At 59.6% G+C, this 20,854-nt stretch overlaps 3 protein-coding genes and 3 non-coding genes across 8 annotated transcripts; all 6 read right to left on the bottom strand.

Moving 5' to 3' along the window:
- Positions 1-432: 432 nt before the first annotated feature.
- LMJF_18_0720 (conserved hypothetical protein) lies at positions 433-2,988 on the bottom strand (the record flags this gene model as incomplete). The annotated part of the gene is made up of 1 exon (XM_001682426.1): positions 433-2,988. One exon carries the CDS (start codon positions 2,986-2,988, stop codon positions 433-435), a length of 2,556 nt encoding a protein of 851 aa, XP_001682478.1.
- A 1,802-nt stretch (positions 2,989-4,790) lies between these two features.
- LM18Cs1C2.12 lies at positions 4,791-4,882 on the bottom strand. 2 transcript variants are annotated; one of them, XR_002460216.1, is made up of 1 exon: positions 4,791-4,882. It is a non-coding gene; the product is annotated as a C/D snoRNA (small nucleolar RNA). The 2 variants fall into 2 exon arrangements; XR_002460217.1 differs by having other exon boundaries at positions 4,791-4,880.
- A 97-nt stretch (positions 4,883-4,979) lies between these two features.
- On the bottom strand, positions 4,980-5,047 carry LM18Cs1H1.12. The gene has a single exon (XR_002460229.1). It is a non-coding gene; the product is annotated as an H/ACA-like snoRNA (small nucleolar RNA).
- A 235-nt stretch (positions 5,048-5,282) lies between these two features.
- On the bottom strand, positions 5,283-5,368 carry LM18Cs1C1.1. Of its 2 annotated transcripts, none has more exons than XR_002460215.1 (1): positions 5,283-5,366. It is a non-coding gene (small nucleolar RNA). The 2 variants fall into 2 exon arrangements; XR_002460214.1 differs by having other exon boundaries at positions 5,284-5,368.
- A 1,051-nt stretch (positions 5,369-6,419) lies between these two features.
- Positions 6,420-11,219, bottom strand: LMJF_18_0710 (hypothetical protein; the record flags this gene model as incomplete). The annotated part of the gene is made up of 1 exon (XM_001682425.1): positions 6,420-11,219. The coding sequence occupies one exon, from the start codon at positions 11,217-11,219 to the stop codon at positions 6,420-6,422; it is 4,800 nt and encodes a 1,599-aa protein (XP_001682477.1).
- A 5,926-nt stretch (positions 11,220-17,145) lies between these two features.
- On the bottom strand, positions 17,146-18,510 carry LMJF_18_0670 (putative citrate synthase; the record flags this gene model as incomplete). Its single annotated transcript, XM_001682424.1, has 1 exon — positions 17,146-18,510. The coding sequence occupies one exon, from the start codon at positions 18,508-18,510 to the stop codon at positions 17,146-17,148; it is 1,365 nt and encodes a 454-aa protein (XP_001682476.1).
- Positions 18,511-20,854: the final 2,344 nt, after the last annotated feature.

Genomic DNA, 20,854 nt, shown 5'->3' with positions numbered 1-20,854 from the left:
GTAGGCACTTCAGGGACGTGATCGGAGAGGGGGCGGTTTGTGTGTATGTGTGTGTGCGCGTGGCACACACAAGGCCGCGGATGTTGATGCGGCTGCCGCTCTGCCATCTCATCTGCCGGCTTCCATTCCCAGATGGGCGGAGAGGTAGATCCCATTACAGATTATCCAGTGATTTGAAGAGTTCATGTGGAAGTGTGCTGCATGCGGTGCACAAGTGGGGAGCCAGGCCGCACAGTTCGTCTTGATGTGCGTGCGCGATTCCGTGCACGTACGTGTAAGCGGCGACTTCGCCTGCGGTGCACGCGCGAAAGATGCCCTGCCCCGCTCTTCCTGTAGTCCCACCCAAGAAGAATCACTCACACAACCACGCACACGGACATCACAGCAGCTGCCTCCTTTCGTTTCTCGTTCCCGTGCCGCCGATGCTGCGTGTCACAAGAGGCTGCGGAAGCGCATGATCTCGCGTGCGTCAAGGCCCAGTTCAGCTTCGCACCACGCGGGTTTCTTTGATAGCACGGTCAAGAGAAATTCGCGCAGTCGCGCGCCGCTGCCGCAGATTTCGAGCAGCTGCGAGTGTGCCTCCACCACACGCAGGAGTCGCCAGCGGCACAGCAGGTGAATAGCATGGCGGAACGCCTCTCGATCTAGCGCGGCCGCCGCCTTCGTCCCAAGAGAGGAGGAGACGTCTTCGAGAAGATCGGCTACGGTGCGCTCCTGCACCCCGCTGATGTGGTGGATGTGCATGTATAAGAGGACCAGCAGCACCTCGCGACTGCCGTAGCCCATGCCAACAAGCTGACCGTCGGCGAGCAGGTCATGCAGGTTTGGGGGCAGCAAAGATAGCGACGGCAGCCCTGGAAGTGGGCGGTGGTACTCTGAGCGGCTGATGCTCGCACCATCCGTCGCCGCCGGCTCACGGCCGCCAAAGGCAAGCGATGGTTGGAGGTCAACGCCAACGCAGCGCTCATTCCTCGCTGCTTCTTCGGCGAGTCCTGCACGACGGTCGGGGGTGCTCATCACCATGGACTGCGCCTCCTCCCGCCAGCGCAGCAAAATTATCGGTGGTACCCCCGCTGGGCGTGTAGTGCTTGCCTGCGCAGCAGAGTTGACGCTGGTGGCCACTGGAGGAATGGGCTCGTGCCGCAGCCGTGTGCGCAACCAACTCAGCAGCACGCGCCGACCACTTCTACCAAGAAGATCGACCGCACCGCTAGCAGCCTTGCACAGGTGATTCGCCAGCACCGTCAGCACGGTTGAGCTTGTGCTGCTGTTCATCTCGAGCTCCGTGCTTAGCTCCGTCACCAGCTGCGCGAGTGCAGGGCAGCCGCTGCCACAGACGGCATCAACACCGGCAGGACCCCGTGCTTGGCGTACGCGTGTGGCGCAACAGAGTTGTCGGAGAAGCTCCTCGCACATGACGCACTGCACCTCGAGCGTCAGAGAGGAGTGGGCGAGCAGCGAGCCGACATACCAGGTGCGAGCAGTCGTAAAGGATGGGGACGCTGAACTTGCAGAGGTGGGCGCCTGCTGCTGTAGCTGCAGCGGCGACGGCAACAGTGAAGAGCGCCAGCCGGAAGCGTTGTAGTAGCCCAGTGTCGGAGAGCCGGCACTGTTGGCGCCGAGTGTCAGGGTCATGGGGGCAGTCTCTGTGTCGAGCAGGCTGAGAAGGTGTCGCCGCTGTGCCCGCAATTCCCGCAGCGTGGCCTCGCTCGCGTGCAGTCGCGCCTCCAGGTCAGCCATCGACTTTTTCAGCGCCTCCTGCTCATGCTTTTGGATCTTGCCGCTGCCCTCTGTGCCCTGTCGCAGTTTCGTTGCACCGGAACGCAGCGTTGCCACTAGCTCCGCCCTTCGTCGACCGACCTCCTTCATGCAAACCTGTTGCGACGCGTCCTGCGCCGTTGTGTGCAGCGTAGCGGCAAGCAGGTTGCGCAGGGACCAGGGCAACAGCGGCACATACCGCGTCTCGCACGTTAGACGACTGGAGAGCCGCTTCTCCAGTTGGCGGATGTCAGGCGCAGCGGATGCCAGCACGAGAGACAGCCCTCCGCCATCACCTGCACCGCCGCCGCCTCCGTCATTATCGTGCATGAGACCGGAGAGGACGTATAGGAGTTGATCGCAGCGGATGCCGAAAACGTCAATGTCGCGGATGCACACGACAATGCTGCAACCTAGGCTCTTCAGAAGGAGAAGCGCTTGCTGGAGATGAGGCAGGGCACTCGCCGCCCCGCCGGTGAGGTATGTCGTGGTGGACGTCACCATGACGCCGCTCCCTTGCACGTCTTCTTCGTCCTCGGTAGCATCGTCCTCCGCATCCTCGGCCGACCCGTCCGCATTGCTGTCGGCCAGATCACCAGGGGCGGGGCGACTCGAGCGCCAGCGCGCACGCCTCGCCCCTCGGTGTGGAGCTTTCGTGGGCGGGGAAGTCACCGTTGACGGGCGCTGCCGCCGACTCGCGCCGCTTCGGCCGCCGTCTCCAGCCACGTGCTGAGACGTGGGCGGGAGTAACGTATCCGCACTGTCCATGGCGCGTGCGGTGAGTCCTGGCGCTGTCGCCGCGGCCACCGTCATGTCGCCATCCTGCATGTGCCGCTCGAAGTGAAACAACTGGCCAAACCCGAAGGTGCCGGTGCGCAAGAGGTAATGCACGGCGCGCAGCTGCGCGGACTGCGGGCTTTGTAAGAAGGAGAGCAGCTGTTGGGCAATGACGCCGAGGGCGGCCTCGTCGTCCTTCAGCAGCCGCCCATGCAGCTCCATTACGAAGGCGTTGGGGGTGCGACGAACGTCGTGAGCGAGAAGACGCAGAATGCGGTGCTTACCGCTGCCACGCGGCCCCCATAGTACCTGGCAGGAGCGATGACCCAGAGCGCAGGAGGCAGCGATGGTGGCCCGAAGCGTGCGATATGCCTGCTCCTGCCTGTCAACCAGTTGCTCTACTGGCGGCAGAGACCCTTGATCGCCAGGGCCGCTGCTTGCGGGAGCCGACATGTGTGGTGTTGGGGAGGCTGCCAGCGCTGCCTCGCCCAGGGCTGCAGCGTGCAAGAAGGCTGGCGCGGTTGATGTGGTGAGCCGCGCGAGCTGCCGGCAGCAGTGGCGAGCTAGGTGGGACTGCACCTCAGCGAGATACGCCGAGAAGACCGCGGCGTCACTTATGTTCCACTCCTGTGCACCGGAGGCGCCGCTGCCGTTGGTGGACGTAGCGGCCAGGAAAGGGAGGTCGCGGCGAAGGAGGGAAACACTCTCGGGTTGGTCCTCGTTCGCTGTGCTTGCATCGTGGTGCCTGGCGGTCCCCACTTCTTTGATGGCCGATGCCGCGACAGCAGCCGGTACTATTGGCCTTGAAACGGCGGGCTGGGGCGGCTCGGTCCGTGCCACCTTTCCTGGTGGAGGCTGAGGTGGTTGTGCGGCTGCTTGCCCAGCCGCTGTGGAAGAGGCGGCTGCATTGTCGGCAGCAGCCCTTCGTTTTGGCCGTTGTGCACCCGTAGAGAGTTGTGGCACGCTCGGTTGAAGTGGTGCCGAGGCTCCCGCTGTCTCGGCTGGCAACGCGCCCGCGCTTCGCGGGCGCCCACGCTTGCGCCCAATCGGTTCCGCGGCTTGCACCGTCGGGATCTCGGCCCTCGTTGCGATCGCGGGTACGAATCGGCCACCTGCACTGCCTGCTGCCGCAGAGGCCGTGCGTGATTTCAATGGTTTCGGAGCAGGCACAGCTCGCGCACCCTTACGCTTCGGCGGCATAACAAAGCAGCAGTGTGTGTGTGTGCGGGAGGGGAGCGTGCTCTACGAAGCCGACGAGGATAGACAGAGCCGAGCTACTTTCCCGGCGTCGATTACGCTTATCGCCGTCGCTCACTTAGTCGAGTGTCGTGGTGGCCGCGGTGGACGATGTGAGGTGATACTCAGCCTGCTGTGGTCCTGATTCTATGCCTATTAGCGTGTGTCTATGATCCTCTCAAGCGCGCCTGCGTTTCTGTGGGCTCGCACGAATGTGTATACGTCTGTGAAACGGTGTGCGTGCGGCGCAGTCCATCGATCGCCGCCACCACGCCCGACTTCACCCCTTGGGCCGAAGCTGCTGCTCACCACAGTCGGCCGAAATCCGCTAGAGGAAGAAGGGGAAGTGGGGGTGCGGGTGATCAGTGAAGGAGGAGCCACATGCACTGAAAGAGGGAGGGGGTGGGGGACGGCGCAGAGAAGGACGTGGTGGATGAAAAACGGTTGGAGGAGAGCATGAACACACCAAACAAGCAGGCGCTCGCCAAGGTGTGTATTGCTTTCCTTCATTTTCGTCAATCTACTTGTCCGTCGCGACACTCGCACGTGGTTCCGACCGCCAGAGAACGATGCATGCTACATCCATCCCCATGCCACTGGATGTGCCCCGGTTTCCCCTGCCGTGGGACCGCCAATCGTGTCCACCACAACACCCGAATATCGCAGCCAAGCAAATGAGCCAATATGGAAAGCCCAGGTGCGTCTGTCTCTTCGGTGCTACCGCTTGTATCACAGAAAAGGGTCGTCCTCTACACTCGACGACACGCGCACAGGCGCCATCTTTAAAGACCGCTGTAACAACTGTGTCCGTCACGCGCTCACCGCCGTCTCTGCAGGTAGTCTGCCGTCATATCGTCGGTGAGCCACGCCACCGCAGCCCTGTCTCTCTCTCTCTCTCTCTCTCGGTGTGCGTAACACTCAAACTGCACCGTTCTAAAAACTGCTCAGTCACTGCTTTTCATGCCATCAATCCGTCACGCGGCACATCACAGCATGTGCCCGTGGCCGGCTGCGTCGCCGCGTCAGCCGTTGCTTTGCGGATTAGCATCAGGACGGAGTTTCAGTGCACAGTGCTCTGATTGGGATCCGTTGAATGTCTCTCATCCTGCGCGGCAGCGCAGCTGGCATACACACACACACACATATGCAGGCACACACGCACAGAGGCGCACACGCCCCAGAGACGTGGATGCGCGGCGGTGGCGACAGAGCTCTTGGAGAAGTATCACCCGCGGCATCTCACCTAGCGGAGTTGCAGCGGCTACGGTTCTCCTCGCGCACTTGAGGTGGGGGGAGACAGGTGCGGTGACAGCGAGCGCAGCGTGCACCACCGCCGCAGCCGAGTCATCTCCATCTCCTGAAATCGAGGTGCGCCGACAGAGCAGCGTCGCACCCCGTTAGACAGAGACGTCGTTGTCCAGTGCCCCCCGCCACACACGCGCACGCATGCAGGTGCACGGTGCAGCGGCGCTGACACGGGTGCGAGTAAGGGTACGGGGGAGGGGGGCAGGAGGCTCAACATTTGTACACATTCGAACTGTCCGCATGAGTGCGTGTCGGTCCGCTCGTCGTTAAGGAGATGTTTGTCATCATAGCGCTCCACGCAGCCACAGCGGCAGCAGCGGTGGCACACCGCACGGCTGCTTCCCTTCTCGCCATCCGAAAAACGCGCAGACGGCACGGAGGCGTCACAGCGCGGAGCTTCCCGAGGACAGAGCGGAGATTGAATACGTAGGGTCGACACCTTTGTGGTTTTTGTGAAGCGCGGTGGTGATGGAGGAGGGGTGGTGATGTGTGGAGGGCAAGAGGCAGCATGAGAAGCGGTTCGTCAGGGGACAGTCGATCGACGCAGAGAGTAGGCGCATTGGGAAAGGTGGCGCGGTGGTGGAAAGATGGTCGGCTGTCAACCGGAAAGCAGTCTTGCGAGCTGCGATGGAGGGACTCGAGTAAGAGTGTAGGTCTTCTCATGATACGCTGGCATGTGTGTGTGTGTGTGTGTGTGTGTGATGCGGCTGAGTTGTCCACACCTGTGCACTGGCGGGGTGCTTGGTGTGTGCTTAAGGGCGTTTGTGCTGTCACGGGGGTTGCGTCGAGGTCACCTGACGATATCCTTTACGCAGGCCCAGGCGTACAGACACAGACGCAGACACAAACACACGCACAGACACACATGACCTCGCTTTTCACGAGGCTTGTGCTGAGCGTTGTGAAGTCGATCATGACTGCGTGGGGGAATGAACGGAAAGTGCAGCAGATGGGAGCGCACACTTTCAGGTGTGTCGCAGCGGCGCTTGCTTCTTGGTTTGTTAGGGTTTTTGTTGGTGTCACCCGGCAAAGGGTGAGATGTTGATGCTGAAGGAGCAGTAGCAGTGGTAATAGCTGTTGTAGTCGCTCGTGTCATTTGTGGTGCAACGTAGATTGGGGCGGCGAAGAGAGGGTGCGAGAGAAAGGGAGGGCCGTAGACGTGCTTCCATGGCGAGAGCCTGCATAGGCACCCCCCACGCACGCACACTAAGTGCACGACGCAGCCGGCTGCTTTATTCATGCCCGGCCTGGACGTCTCCCTCTGTTTCGCTACTCGCGTTTATGAAAGCCACCCGTCCGCCCCCCTCCCTCTCCTCCTCAGTCGTCTTGTCTCTCTCTCTCTTTCAGTGAGTCTCCCTGTGGCAGAGCAAGTTGGCGGCGTTCACGTATACCTCTGTGCGACATACATGCAGCACGCAAAGCCCCAGGTCGAGGACAGCCACCGCGCCATCCGACGCTGCTGCTGCCGCTGGCGGGGCCGAGTCGTCGGCGTTGCGCTCTCCACCGTTGCCTCGGGAGGAGGTTGTGTCAGCTCTTGAAGAGGAGCCAGTGCAGTATTCGGAGGCCGCCGACGACTGCAGAAAGCCAAACACGCGGGACACGTTTTTTGGGGTCTCTGTGGGCTCTGAAATTGTTGAAGGCGTGTTTCTCTGTTGCGTGGTGGTCGGAGGCAGGTATCGCAGCCACGGTTGCCACTCCATCTTAAACCGATGGCGCTCCTCCGCTATCAAGGTACCCATCACATCCAACGGAGGCGACGGCGACCCGCCATCCGTGCCTGAGGGCATCGGGGAAGCACTGCCGGTGCTGTCCTTTGAAGACCCTACATACAGGAATTCCTTATTCTGAACGAGGAGCTCGGCACTTCTCAGCTGGCGCTGTGCTCGTGATCCGTCGTCTGCGCCGACGTCTCCGCCGCTCTGCCTGGACTCCTTTCGGGCGTCGAGGATGGAGGCGACAGACGCCTCGCCAAGCGTCACCGCTTGCGCAGACTTTCCGCTCGACAGATAGGCGGACGGCAGGCCAGCGGACGAGAGAGACGCGGCGCTCGAAGTGGCACAGGTGTCGACGGAGGAGGAGGAGGAGGAGGCAGAACCCGCACCCGCCATCGTGCCAAAGCTGTCAGGGTTTCTGTGGGGCTGTAGGGCCTCGCTCAGTCGGCCGTTGCGCTCGAGTGGGACGCGACCATCCACCCCTGACCAGTCAGCCGGTTCAGTCGCTGGGGTCTGTGCATCGTTCAGAGACACATCGAGTCCCCCGCAGCTAAGGCACGGTGCACTCCGCGTGCCCTCCTCGTCGTACTTGTACACCTCCACACCGTATGCCAAGCATGATGACGTCGACGACGACCCCTGCGCCACTTGAGCAGATGATGGACTGTCCTGTCCAACACTTGTCGCATGGTCTCGGCTAGAGGGTGCCGCTGCGCCACTGGCCGGGCGCGTGCGTTGCGTTTCGTGCGTGACTGCCGACTCTGCATGCGAGCTCTCGCTTCCGTTGTCGGCGTGCGCCGCGGCCTCATCTGCTTGGTCCGGCGCCCTCTCCTCCGCCCACTCCTCGTTCGCCTCTTCATCTGCACCACTCCGGCCACCGTCGCCATCAGCGACCTTGATGCGCAAGCAGGCTACCGAGGAAGGCGTAGCTGCGGCCCTTGCGGACGCGACGACTGCGGTGCGAAGCAGCGCATCGTAGTCCACGCGTGACCATACGGCTACTGCCTCTGCTGAAACCCTGTTGCCTTCACCGCCACCGCTGTCGAGGGTGATGGGGGAGTCGCTCACATGGCAGTTGTGCGATGGCCCTCCGCATCGCAGCATCAGTTGCGCACATGTCCTCACCACCTCCGTCACTGCAGGGTGGCAGAAGGCGGGTACAGCGCTCTCGTGCGCGACACCATCGCGGTGGGTTGTACCGACCTCCTCGCAGCCACCACTGCTGATGCCTTTGTTGCCCTCGTCCGTCGTCGACAGTGTCGCCGGAGGTGCGGTTTCGTACCCCACAAACGTATTGGCGTCGTAGAAGGCACTCAACTGTTCCCACCAGGCAGTAGACGAGGAAGGGGCCGGCGAGGGGCCTTCCGCGTCGTCGGAGGAGTCTTCCCGGGCAGCCGCTGCGTGTGCCGCCCGCCGCAGTACCTCCAACCCAGCCTTGACCTCAACGTAAAACAGCACCGCGCGGCCCGCCGACGAGGTGGGCGGCAGCGCACAGGAAGCCGTCCCAGAAGGTCCAGCGTCGTTCAACACGTCCTGCAGAGAGAAGAACGTGTTCACTGTCACCGCGGCTGTGTCCGATACAAGGGACCACTGCAACTTCAACGACAGAGCCTCCGTGGCCGAAGTAGATGCGCAGTGGTGCTCTTGCTTTCCCTGCTCGCCGCGCCTCAATAATCGGCGTGGGCGGCGCAGCACAGGCGCGACAGGTGCCAGTCGAAGTACGCACACATGCGGCGGCAAGGTCGCTGTCTTCTGTGTCATCTCTACCGGTGACGAGGGCTCTGACGTCAGCCCAGGCGCGTCGTGGCATGGGGATGCCACGGCAGCTGCTGTGCTGGCAGCGCTCACCGGAGGCGGCGGAACACGACACTCTTCCTGAAGAAACGATAGGATCCGCGCCACCTCCTCAGCAGTTGCTGTGCGCTCAGCGTCGCGCTCGTGCCGCGGCCGCACCGGCGCTGCGAGCCTGCCCTTGCAAGTGCTTTTCGTCGCCCAGCGTTGCTGCGCGCCTTTGTACACCTCGCGGTGCCACCAGTGCGGTGCGTCATGCAGGAAAAAGCCTGTCCACCACTCTTGCTGCGGCACCGATACACTCGCAACGGGCGGCGGCGGCAACGAAGGCAGATGATGTGCCGGCGCTGTGGACGAAGCAGCAGCCATGCTGGGAGCCGCTGTCTGCGCCGCTGTCTTTGCACCACTACACAGCCAGCGTTGGGGGACATCCGCGATGGAGCTGGGTATTTTGTAGCACCTCCGCAGCACATCAGGCAACTGCCACGACACCGGTCCCGTGCCCGGGGTAGCCGTCGGCACCGATGCCGATGAGGCGCCTACGTGAGGCGTGTGCGGATTGCAGGTCGGAGATAGACGGATCCACCCCACCTTCTGAGAGAGAGCCGCAAGGAAGAACGGATCATCAGCATACTGAAAGGTAGCAGCCTGCGCCGCTTGCACGCAGCACTCGTGTGCCGGTGGCGTCTGTGTCGTCCAGGAAGGCCACAGAGACAGTTTGGCTGACTTCGAAGCTGAAGAGGAGCAGGAGGACGCGCGGGAGCCCCTGGAAGCGCCGCGGGCCCTTCTGGCAGCAGCGTCGTAGTCGCGCAAGTTCAGCGGCAAGCCAGTAAGGAGGTCGTAATTGGGGTACCTCACGGGTACTGGTGCTGGCGACCCCGAAGAGGGGGCATGCGAGTGGTCGCTGGCACAGCGAGCGGCATCGAGCAGAGATGGTAATGGCTTCACACCCGCGTTGCCGAGGCCCGGCTGCGCAGCGACGTCAGCTCGCGCCTCTGCACCTGCACGAGTAAGCGAGGCCGATTTTACGTTAGGGCTGGCGACAAGCCACGCCTTTCGCAAGCGTAGCACCCACTGACTACAACGCAGCGCCGCTGGTATCGGTGCGACACCAGCGGCTGCCTCTACTGCCGCTTCCGCGACTCGTCCATTTTCACTGGTGTGCTCCCAGGCCTCATACGACCTGCTGGAAAACGCGCACCGTGAGGCGGCTGGGGCGGCAGCGCCCGCTGGACGGCCACACACTGCACCGATCCCCGCACTACTGTCGTCAGGATCTCGAAAAAGAGGCGTCAATACTTCACGTAAGCCGCTGGCACGACGCCAGCAGCTCGGCAGCCAGAACCGAGGATACGCAGGGCCCTGTGCATTGAAGCCTATCCGGAGTGCCTCTAACCGACCTGCGCCGCTCTTTTCACGAGTGCTACTCCGCGTAGCAGGCGTGCCGCACATGACAGTGTTCCTGTTCGTTGTTGATCGAGCTACATCAGCACTAGCATCAGCCGCATCCTCATCATCGTCGCCCAGCAGCGCGCCGAGGAGCCGCTCCTCCATCTCCACCACCTGCACGTCTGTTTCTTCGATCCAGCACTCCCCGTTCCAGACGAGATGTGCCAGAGGTGATACAGGCCACCGCAGTCCTCCGCATGGCTTCGATGGCGAGGACCGCCATGTTGCAGGTAAATGTGCAGCGCCGTGGCTGTTGTGGCCAGCCGACGCAGTCGAGACACGGCTCAGCGCTTGCCGAAGCGCCCGCTGCAAGGCGGCGGTGCCACTCGTCCGCAGCAACGGGGTACGTTCCGCATAAACCTCCACCGGCATGCGATGCACAGCCGTGCGTGGCGGGAGCCAGGCAGGGCTGTTTGAGCACTGCTCGTTGTACACCGCGCTGGTTCGATGGGTGACACAGTCCTCGGTGAGGGCAGAGACGGTCGACTTGGCATCGCAGCCTCTCTCAGCCACGAGGGCCACCAGCGGCACGCGCTGGCCAAGTTGCGCAACGGCAAATGAGCGCAGTGCAAGCGCCGACGTCTCTGCGCAGGCTTGTGGCTCGCTGTACTCACTGAAAGGCTGCCAGGCGTCCCTGTCAGCTTGGTGGCCAGCGGCAGTGGTGGTGCGCCAGGAGGTGGCTACGCTGCCTTGCTCCTCGCCTTCTGCGCCGGATTTTGCGAGAGAAGCCTCTGCAGGGACGACGGAGGTGGTGCGGGACTGCGTTGATACCCCACCACCTACGCGTGTTATCGCTGGGGAAGCGCTTGACGGTCTGCTAGCACCGCCGCGGTTTCTCTTGATGGCAGCGGCCACCGGCAGCTCCCGCCGCGCCATCCTGTCATGAGCGCACGTAGGCGCTCCGTGGAGGGTGAGATTAAGGCGTAAGCCTGCCGCCCATGGCAGTGTGGCAACGTCGTGCAGCATCAGCAGCAGCGCAGCACCGCTACCGCCGCCATCAACGTCCCAGTCTGCAACGCGCGCGCTCCCCACCGACACTGTTGTGCTTTCTCCTTGAGCCGCAGCAAGACTTGTGGTGCATCCGTTGGCCGGCAGAGCGAGCAGATCGGATTGACAGAAGTGTCGTGGCGACCGCAGACGAGCGCAATGGCCGTAGAAGGCTGTCACCAATGGCACAGGCGGGTAGGCCATCTGCAAGGCTGATTGTATCGACCAGCTGCAGAACGTGCCATCTAAGTCACGGGCTGCGCCGTCGTCGTAAAAGGTCCGCGACTGGACCGGCGGTTCCCTTTTCGTGTTTCTCTCGTCGCGACACCCCGAGCTTGGCGGGGCTGTGGCGCTAGATGCGCAAGCGGTGACAGCGGCCACTGCCGCAGGATCACCGAAAGATCCCCCGCATGCGAGCGAGCCGATGTGAATCCGCCCACCTGCGCGGCGGTTCAGCGTACAGCAGACGAGCATCGCCCGAAAGGGTGACAAGAGGGGGCGTGGAGGGGGAGGGGCGGTGGAATAGGAGAGTGTCAGCGCGTCTGTGTGCGTGATGGACTGAGGGAGTAAAGAAGACGTGGCTCAGCTCATACAGATGGCAGGAGTCGAAACCGCTCCCTCCCTCGATTGCCATCCCTCGAAAACGACGAGCCCCTCCTCACTTTTTTTCCTGTATCGGTGTGCATATACATGTGAATATCCCTGTGCCGGCGCGTGCTCGTTGCTGATGCTACTCCGCGAGCGTCGAGAGCAGCTTCTCCTGCTCTAATCGATGTGTGTCGGGGCGATTTGCACGTGATGAGGTGCACAATGGGTGCGGAAGAGGCGCGGAGGGGGTGCCGAATACGAGCACACATACGCACGTGCATTGGAGACGCACCCCGGCGCAATAATGGTTGCCGTTCGTGGAGAAGAGCAGTGCTGAAACGGTGTGAGCGCAGAGGAGCAAGCGATACCCAGAGAAATGGAAAGAGAGAGAATGGGAGAGCTGGCCACCAAACGTGTAGAGGCGACGCCTTGGCCCAAAGACGAAGAGTGTGGCCAGATGCACCCGCTGTCTCTCTTTCTCTCCGGTTGCCGAATTCTCATCGCAGCCTCTCCGCTGTTCCAGAGGTTGGGAGGAGTAAAGTTAGGGGAGAAAAGGCGGGGGGGGGTCGCGCACGTGCGCTGTCGACATGAGGAATGAACCATCTTCTACTGTCTTCTCAAGTTGCACTTGGTGCGTACTTCGTGGCTTCTGAAACCTTTCCTTTTTCAATAAAGGACTAGAAAGTGCACTCAGAGTTGAAACGAGAGAATAAATACAGAAAAGTGCACAGAGATGCTCGGTGTGGGATGGTGGTGGTGATTAGGCACAACAGACGCCACTGTAGACACTTGTGCTTGTTGGTGACTCACAGAACATACTCCGACACAGACGTGCAACCTCGAGAAGAGGTCCCTGCCATGCGATGTGGCCCGTCGACACACGGTGAAGGTATACGCGTCTGCGAGCGTGTTTTGCTCGAGATTCATAGAGGGGAGCCAGCCCAGCACACATACACACGCACACGCACACACGAGACGAAAAAATTGTGTGTGCACGCGCGCACGCACGCGCGCAAGAGAGAAACCGATTCCAAATCAAGAAGCACATGCAACGAGAGAGTGTTACAGGGAAAGGGGGGATGGGTCGGGTGCGTGGGTGGTGAAATGGACCATGCCACTGGTGCACGTGCACATGGAACCTCCCACCCACGCATCCGACTCATCCCCCTTTTCTCTGTGCCACGCCTTCGCCGAGTTCTTACTTTTCGTTCATCACCACCCGCGCATCGCCTGTTCTTCTCCACTTCGTTTTCAAGGAAAAAAAACACAAAGGAAAGCAACAAAAGGAACATGCTTACTTCCGTGTGTTTTCGAATACTCGGTGAGTGGTCGATAACACAAGAGAAACACGCACATGCACACGTATACAAGGGGTGGTGGTGGTGGTGGGAGAAGTGACGCCCTTTCGTTTCGTTTCTCACGTCGCTGGCGCGTCGGTTCATCCACGCGTGGTTCGAGGGTGTGCATGCATGCATGCACGTGTGCGTGCGTGTGGACAGGGAGGGAGGGAGGGGGAGGAAGTCGTATTGTTGAGGGATGTGCAGGCGCTGGTGGTTTTGCGGTTTGGGGTTACTTCAAACAAACAAAAAAAGGTAGCGAGAGAAAGAGTAGGCGAACGTGCAATCAGAAAACGAAGCGCGCGCGCGCACACACACACAGTAAGCAAGAAGACTAGAGCAGACACGGCGAAAGAGGAAGGAAAAAGAAGTGTAAGCCGAGGTGAGGAGCAGAGGCCCCCCCTTCCTCCACCTTTCCCTCCCCCTTCTCTCTTGCTCTCACGCGTTCTCCGCACACACTCGCGGGAAGAGAGGGCGGGGAAGGCGGAAGAAGGTCAAAAACAAAACAAAACAAAACAAACGGTAACGAAGGTGCCGATGATCAAAGTCACAGACTCACAGAACGAAGGTAGCCACAAAGGCAGCGAGAGCGAGAGAGAGCGAGAGCGAGAGAGAGAGCGAGAGCGAGAGAGAGAGAGAGCGAGAGAGAGAGAGAGAGCGAGAGAGAGAGAGAGAGCGAGAGAGAGAGCGCTTATCCCTCCTCCCCAAATCGAATGAAAGAGCGCAGCCTGCTGAAACAAAACGCATGCCTGCACACACACACATATATACACATATCTCTATATATATATGTGTGTGTGTGTGTGCAGGCAACATGGCGCCACAGACAGAGAGACAGAGAGACATAGATACCGGCAGACAAGGTGGACACAACCCCGAGATGACACACAAAAAGCGGAGCTCACCAACAGAAGGCTAAGGGGTGGAAGTCGCCGCACACAAACGCTTCAAATCTATAGAACTATATATATATATACATATATATATATATATATATATATATATCACTACGTCTCTTCAGACGTCAGGGAAAAAAGAGGGGGGAGGGGGAAGCGGTGAAAGGGGGAGGGAGGAGCTGTAGTAGTAGTAGTAGTATAGCAGAGACTGGTGTGTGTGTGTGTGTGTGGTCGTGGAGAGAACACGACATATACAATGAGCTCAAAACGCAAAACAAAATCAAGGGACAGCGAAGACGAGTAGAATAAGAGGTAGAACACACACACACACCAGCTCGGAGGCAGACACAGCCAAGGACATAAAGCACGCTCAGAGGGGAAAAAGTATCGCGGACACGGACACACACAAAGTACAGAAGATTATTTCGCTTGCAGGTCTCACGTAAAAAAAGGCACAACACCTAAGGCGGAGGGGAACGAAGGGAGAAGTGTGTGTGTGTGTGGGGTGGGGGTGCGAAGGGCGGGTAGTTAAACCAAAAACCTGAAAAGAAGACGCTCAGTAAGGAGAGTAGCACAAAAAAAAGCGAAGAGATGAGCAGAAGGGCGGAGACAAGGCCGTAACAGAAGGACAAGGCAGGGTGGCTTGTGAATGAAGGAGGGGGGCACTAGGGCTGCAGCTATCCCCTCCAGTCCCTTCCCCGCTCTCTCCTTCCTTTTCTTTTGTGCTCCTTTCCCGAGACCTTGCCGTAGAAAGTATGTATTATACACCTACCTGTGTCATTTTCCTCGCCAGTGCGCTCATTCCCAGCCGCGAGCAAGTCAGCACATATACACGCACACACACACACACACAGCCACAGCTCACCCGTCTTTGTCGAACTGCAGCTGAGCCCTGATCGACCAGAACGAACCGCCCTGCCGTCGAGCCGGGCCATGCGTCTAGCTGGCTCTTCTCGGCCTTCCTCGTCCCTTCTTCGGGAGCGTGCTGCGCGGCCGGCGTCAGACGGAGACTCGGGTGGACAGCATGGCTTGATCGATGCGGGTCACCTCGAGAGTCCTGCTCGAGGACGGAGGCGGTGGAATCCGCCGTGCGGGTTGTAAGGGGGTGGAGCAGGTGTATGCCAGATGAGCCCAGTGAGGAAGTTGGCCAACCTTGGGCCAGGGTGCTCCGAGACCCTGCGCACCCTGCCCCCAAGCCACGCTTCACGCCTCCCGAGTCGCTTGCGGCCGCGGCATGTCATCATATGGTGTGGAGACTCTCCACACCGGAGTCTGGAGGACTCGATGGTGTAGCTCGGGGTGTTCTCGTCATGCTTCCGGCATTTCTGCCGCATCAGCCCACCCGGTCGGACGTAGGAGGCGCCGGGCGCGCCGCGCACATGCATGCACGTTGGGGCTGATCGGTATGGATTGCCTCGCGCCTTCTTCGTCCATCGCTGTTGCACTTCCGACCTCTGGATGCCCTGCTCGGATGCGATACGGCGTACCAGCTGTGCTTGACAGCGCGTGCGCACAGTGCACGCATTCCTGCATCCCGTGGCCTGATTCAGGACGAGGTGGTTGCCTGGGGAGGGGACTCGCTATCTTCCCTTTCCGTTCCAGTCGATGCCGTTGAGGGCGGCGTCTCTGGGTGGCTTGCCCACACGTGCCGCCACAGGCGGGACATTGCTATGTGTCTGTGGTGGCATGGGATGTTCCACCCTCTCCTGAATCCGCACGCCTTTGCCAGACGTGGCTGGGTTGTGCCAAGCGGAAGGGGACCTATTGATAATAACGTGCCCGTGCACAAAGAATTCCTCACTTTCTATGTCTGTTGAACGGTAAACGCTATTTGTAGCGAGGTGGTCGCCACGTGATCATGACTGCAGGTCGCGTCAGCACAGCGCCAGCTCCACTCTGTCCGGCGACGCCGCGAGCCCGTAGCCATACCCGAAAGCGGGCTGCAAGCTGCATGGCGCCCCCAGAAAGGGTGTGGCTGCACTGAGCTCTCATACCGCGGTTAGATGGCCGGCATTCTCCGCGACAGAAGAAAACAACAATAGCAAAACAAAAACAAAAGACAATAAAGTATCAGCAGTGCAGAGCGAAAGAAGCGAAGACGTACTCGCGAAAAACAAAACAAAACAAAAAACGAAAAAGAGCGCACGCAAACCGAGCACTGCGAAACTTCCCCTCCTCTTCCCTTCCCTCTCTCCCTCTCTCGCCTCCACGCACACAGACGCCTCTCCTCCCCTCCGAATACGAAACAAAACGAGCGGTCGCAGCCAAGCAAAACAAAAACAAAATGGAAGAAGACGCACGTGCAATGCTCCAGATCGCGATGAAATGATGATGAGCGCAGACGCAAAATACAGGGCACGGGAGGGGGGGGGGGAGAGGCGAGAGAGAGAGAGAGAGAGATGAAGCGAAGAAGTAGCGAAGCGCAAAACAACGTTTTCTTGTTTTTCTGTTTTGAAAGAGGGGGAGGGAGATTGTTATTTGTTACGCAGATGTGAGGAAGCGACGATGATGGTACACACACACACACACACACACACACACACACACACAAACACACACACACACACACAAACACACACACACACAAACACACACACACACACACACACACACACACACACACACACACACACACACACAAACGAAAAAAAAAAGAGAACGGCGAAGGAACATCAAGAACAAGAAAAGGCGTAACAACACACAAAGAAAACTGCGGAGCGTGCAGGCGCAAGCGTGCATGCGCACGCTTGCTATCGCTGCAGAAACTGGGGGCAACACTTGCGTCCCTCATTTTCCTCTTTGTGAAAGCGTATCTCGTTCGTACTACACATTTTACAGTTCATAAGATGAGAAAGGAGCAGAGGAGGGGGGGGGGCGGGGATGAGGGCGTTGCATTCACCTCTGCCTTGTCTTGGGTGCCTGCCCCTCAAACGATGAACCGAATACTACCTGCGGAGTGGGAGTGCGTACCATGATCCACTTCTTCACAAAGTCCGCGCGCCCATATCCCTGCCACCCTCTCTCTTTCTGCAATTGAGGGGACGAATTAAAACATTCCTTTGCCATAGCAGCAAGGGGGTGGGGCCAGGGGTGGGAGACGTGCCGACACGTGCACGCGCTGCCCATCACCAAGCGCGATCTGCAGGGAGCAGAAAGGAGTGGATACAATGCATGTCGCAGACACACCTCAACAGCCTCTTTCGCTCAAGCACCGAACTCTCGCTACAGTTTTATCCTCAAAGCCTCCCCACCGATCTCCTCCTCTGCCTCCTTCGCCTGTCCGCCAAGAGTACATGACCTCACGCTGCCTCACAAGGAGTTGCACAGGTATTTCTTTGCGAGCATCTCCGTCGTGATCGACTTCGGGCGCTCGAGCGGGCGGCCCTGCAGGCGGTCCCAGACGACGCCGGCCAAGACGCCCATCTGGCGCGACAGGCCGAACAGCACCGGGTAGCAGTTCTGATTTGTCATCCCGTAGTGCTGCAGTAGCACGCCGGAGTGCGCGTCGACGTTGGGGTAGGGGTTCTTGGTCTTACCGTGCTCCTTCAGGATGCCGGGCATGATCAAGTAGATGGTGTTGACCAGCTTGAACAGGTCGTCATCAAATTTGTGGCGCAGGCAGAAGTTGCGCAGACAGGTGTAGCGCGGGTCCACCTTGCGCAGCACCGCGTGGCCGTAGCCGGGCACCACCTGGCCGGAGTTGAGCAACTCCCACGTGTAGTTGCTCAGCGCCTTCTCGAGCGCTGCCTCATCATGCATGTTCACGCCATCCGCCTTCACACGCTCCTGCATGCTGAGCAAGTAATTCAGCACCTCCTGGTTCGCCAGCCCATGCAGCGGGCCAGCAAGACCGTTCAGGCCAGCGCTGAAGGCGAGGTAGGGGTCGCTCAGTGCTGACGCAACCAGTGTCGTTGTGTGTGCCGACACGTTTCCACCCTCGTGGTCGGCGTGGACAGACAGGTACAGACGCATGCACTCCCAGAACTCCTCGTCCTGGTAGCCCATCATTTTCGCAAAGTTCGCCGCCCAGTCCAGGTCGCTGTTGCTCGGTGCCGCCAACTCCACCTGGCCCTTGGTCTCGCGGTTGCAGATCATCGCCACCACCGCCGGCGTGCGCGCCAGCATGTCCAGCGAGTCCTCCAGCGCGTACTCCCAGTACGTCTTCTTGTTCGACTTGCCCGCCGCGTAAGCCGCAGCAAACTTCGAGTAGCTCTGCAGCGCAAGCACGCCCACACTGAATGCCGTCATCGGGTGCGCGTTCCTCGGCAGCGCCGCGATCGCCTTCTGCGCCGCGGCAATCGCCTCGGGGTCGGCGCGACGGTGCAGCTCCGCGTTCAGGCCCCTTACCTGCTCCTCCGTCGGCACCTCGCCGGTCATCAGTAGCCAGAACATCGCCTCCGGCAGCGGCTCCTTGCCGCCCGGCGCTTTGGGCAGCATCTCCTGGCACTCCAGGATCGTGAGGCCGCGGAAGCGGATGCCCTCTGCGGGGTCCAGCAGTGATGGCTCGTACACGAGGCCGGTGATGCCGCGCATGCCGCCGTACACCGCATCGATGGTCGCGTCGCACAGCTTCTCATGGCCGTGCTTCTTCCTGAGGTCGTCGATCTTCTTCTGGTCCTCTTTCCAGCGCCTCAGCATCTGCTCCTTCATCTCATCCAATGCCGATGACGCCATGCGGAGACCGGCGACGCCGCGAATTAGGGAGCAGCGAACAGCGCGCGTGGGATTCCACAGTACGTGTGCGGGAAGGGAGTGCAAATATCTGCGAGCTGCCGTTGTGCAAGTAGCAGCAAGCGAGGGATTAGAGGGTGGGCAGGTGAGGGGAGGGGAGGGGGGGGGGTGAAGTCAGGTGAAGAGAGGCAGCTAACGTGAGCTGCACACACACACACACACATACACAGACGAAAAAAAAACGGACACAAAAAGGAAGCGACTCAGAGACAGGAGCAGGAGGAGGGAGTGGGCTGTGTGTGTGTGTGTGTGTGTGTCTGTGGTAGCGTGACGCGCAGACAAACACGAACACGGGGAGAGCGAGAGCGCGCGCGAGTTCGCTTGGATGCGGCGGATCGCAAAGGCCCGAAACGAAGAGAAAAGCAAAACACAGAGAGAGAGAGAGAGAGGAGACGAGACACAAAATAAAGCACGCGCGGAAGAGAGAGAGAAAGGTGTGGCACACAAGTGGCGAAGCAGATCTTGTCATGCGTGTACGTGTGCATGTATGAGGGTGGAGGTGGGTAGGCGTGCGTGATCACAGCAGTGTATTTGATACGAGAGAAGGGAGGATGTCATGGCCAGTTGTAAAGATGGAAAAAGAAAGACGGTTCATGAGCGGCATTAGCCCTCTCCTCCACACCGGGTAGCGACAGAGAGAGAGGAGCGAGACCGCAAGGGCACTATAGCGGTCGAGTGCATGCGAAGAGCGACAGCCGACAACAAAACACGTGAACATGCATGTGTATGTGGGCAGTGGGTGGTGAATAATTGGGTGGTGAAACCACAGCGGGCACACAAGCCCTCCTTTTTTCGACGCGCTCGATTAAAATGGCAGGACGAGAGGGGAGGGTGGCCGATGGGGAGAGTCGCTGTCCCGTTGTCTTTTCTTTGTTCCAACGTCCCAGTCTCTTCCATGACCAGACCACCTCTCCCCCCACACTTACGTGCGCACGTGTTCGCAGATGTGCGGACACTGAAAGACGGATGAAGTGTCGAAGATGTGGTCTGATGCGCCGAAACAGGCGAGAGATGGGGCGAGCAACAGGGGAGACGAAAGCCTCATCGATCACCTGCACCCCCTTTTCGCCGCAACACGTCCGCTGACAGACTTCACGGAAACGTGCACTCACGTCGAAGGTTAACGAAAGAACGCGATGCGAAGGTGATGTATGCTGTCGTCCTCCCCATCCCACCGCACGCGGGGCGTGCAACGAATAGCATTCATTCTTTTTTTCCTGTTCTTCGCTTATTTTTTTTTCGTGTGTGGGAGTCGGCGGGGAGGGGAGGGGTGAGGAGAGGCGAGTTTTCCTTTACGTCTGTTCATCCACAAAAAAAAAGAGAGCAACAACGACAACATATATATGCATATATATATGTATATATATATATATATGTAATATGGCTTTATGGAACGTTGAATGCGAACAAGTGTGAGTGGGTGTGAGACTCGATGGGAGGAGCTGGTGGTGGTAGCGGCGGCGGTCATGGATATGGACTTGTAGGTGCCTCTCCTCCTCTCCTGTCAAAGCGAAAAAAAAGGAGTCGATGTAAGGAAAAATGGAAAACACACACTGGCACACCGACAACAAGCAAGGCGATCTCAGCACGCATCAACACGAGAGAATGGTGCTCCGTGAATGGCCATCCTTCTCGTCAGCGCTCGCCCTCTCCTCCCTCTTTCCTCCCCCGGCTCAGACCTGATCACGTTTTTCCTCCTCCCGAAGCTCGGGTATCAGTTTATGCGCGCCTATCCCTGCCTCCCGCCTGTTCCTTTGCCGCGCTTGAATACAGATGAGAAGTCACACGAGGCGTGACGTGGCAATAAAGGACAGCGGAAGGAGGTGGGAGCATGGAGCGGGATGAGGGGTTGTCGCTGTTCCGTGGTGGTGTGAGGACAGACAAGGAATGTTGTGTGTGGAACGGAAGGGGAAGACCAAAGGACCACACTCCCATATATATACACACAGATACGAAAAGAAAAAAGAAGATGGTCGGGTGGTAAAGAGGAACAGGAAACCAAAAAAAGAAAAAGATGATGCACACACGAACTCAACGTACACGCACACGCACAGGCACGTGTGCGGTGATGGCATGAGAGAGAGAGAGAGGAGAGAGACTCCGTCAGTGCAGCTGCGCTTTCGTATCTTTCGCGCAAACACACTTGTGCTCGTCGCTCTCTCTCTGGTCTCTGCCGGTCGGTCTCTGTCTTGGCGTGCTCATGCGCGCACAAGCACATTGCTTCGGCTTGGTGCACACCCGAAAAAAAGAAACGAAGAAGAGGAGCCGGCGAGGTAAAGGGTGAGGG

The sequence above is a fragment of the Leishmania major genome, chromosome 18 (genome assembly GCF_000002725.2).
Source record: "Leishmania major strain Friedlin complete genome, chromosome 18".
NCBI classification, from domain to species: Eukaryota; Euglenozoa; class Kinetoplastea; order Trypanosomatida; family Trypanosomatidae; genus Leishmania; species Leishmania major.
This window is presented reverse-complemented; position numbering and strand designations above follow the sequence as displayed.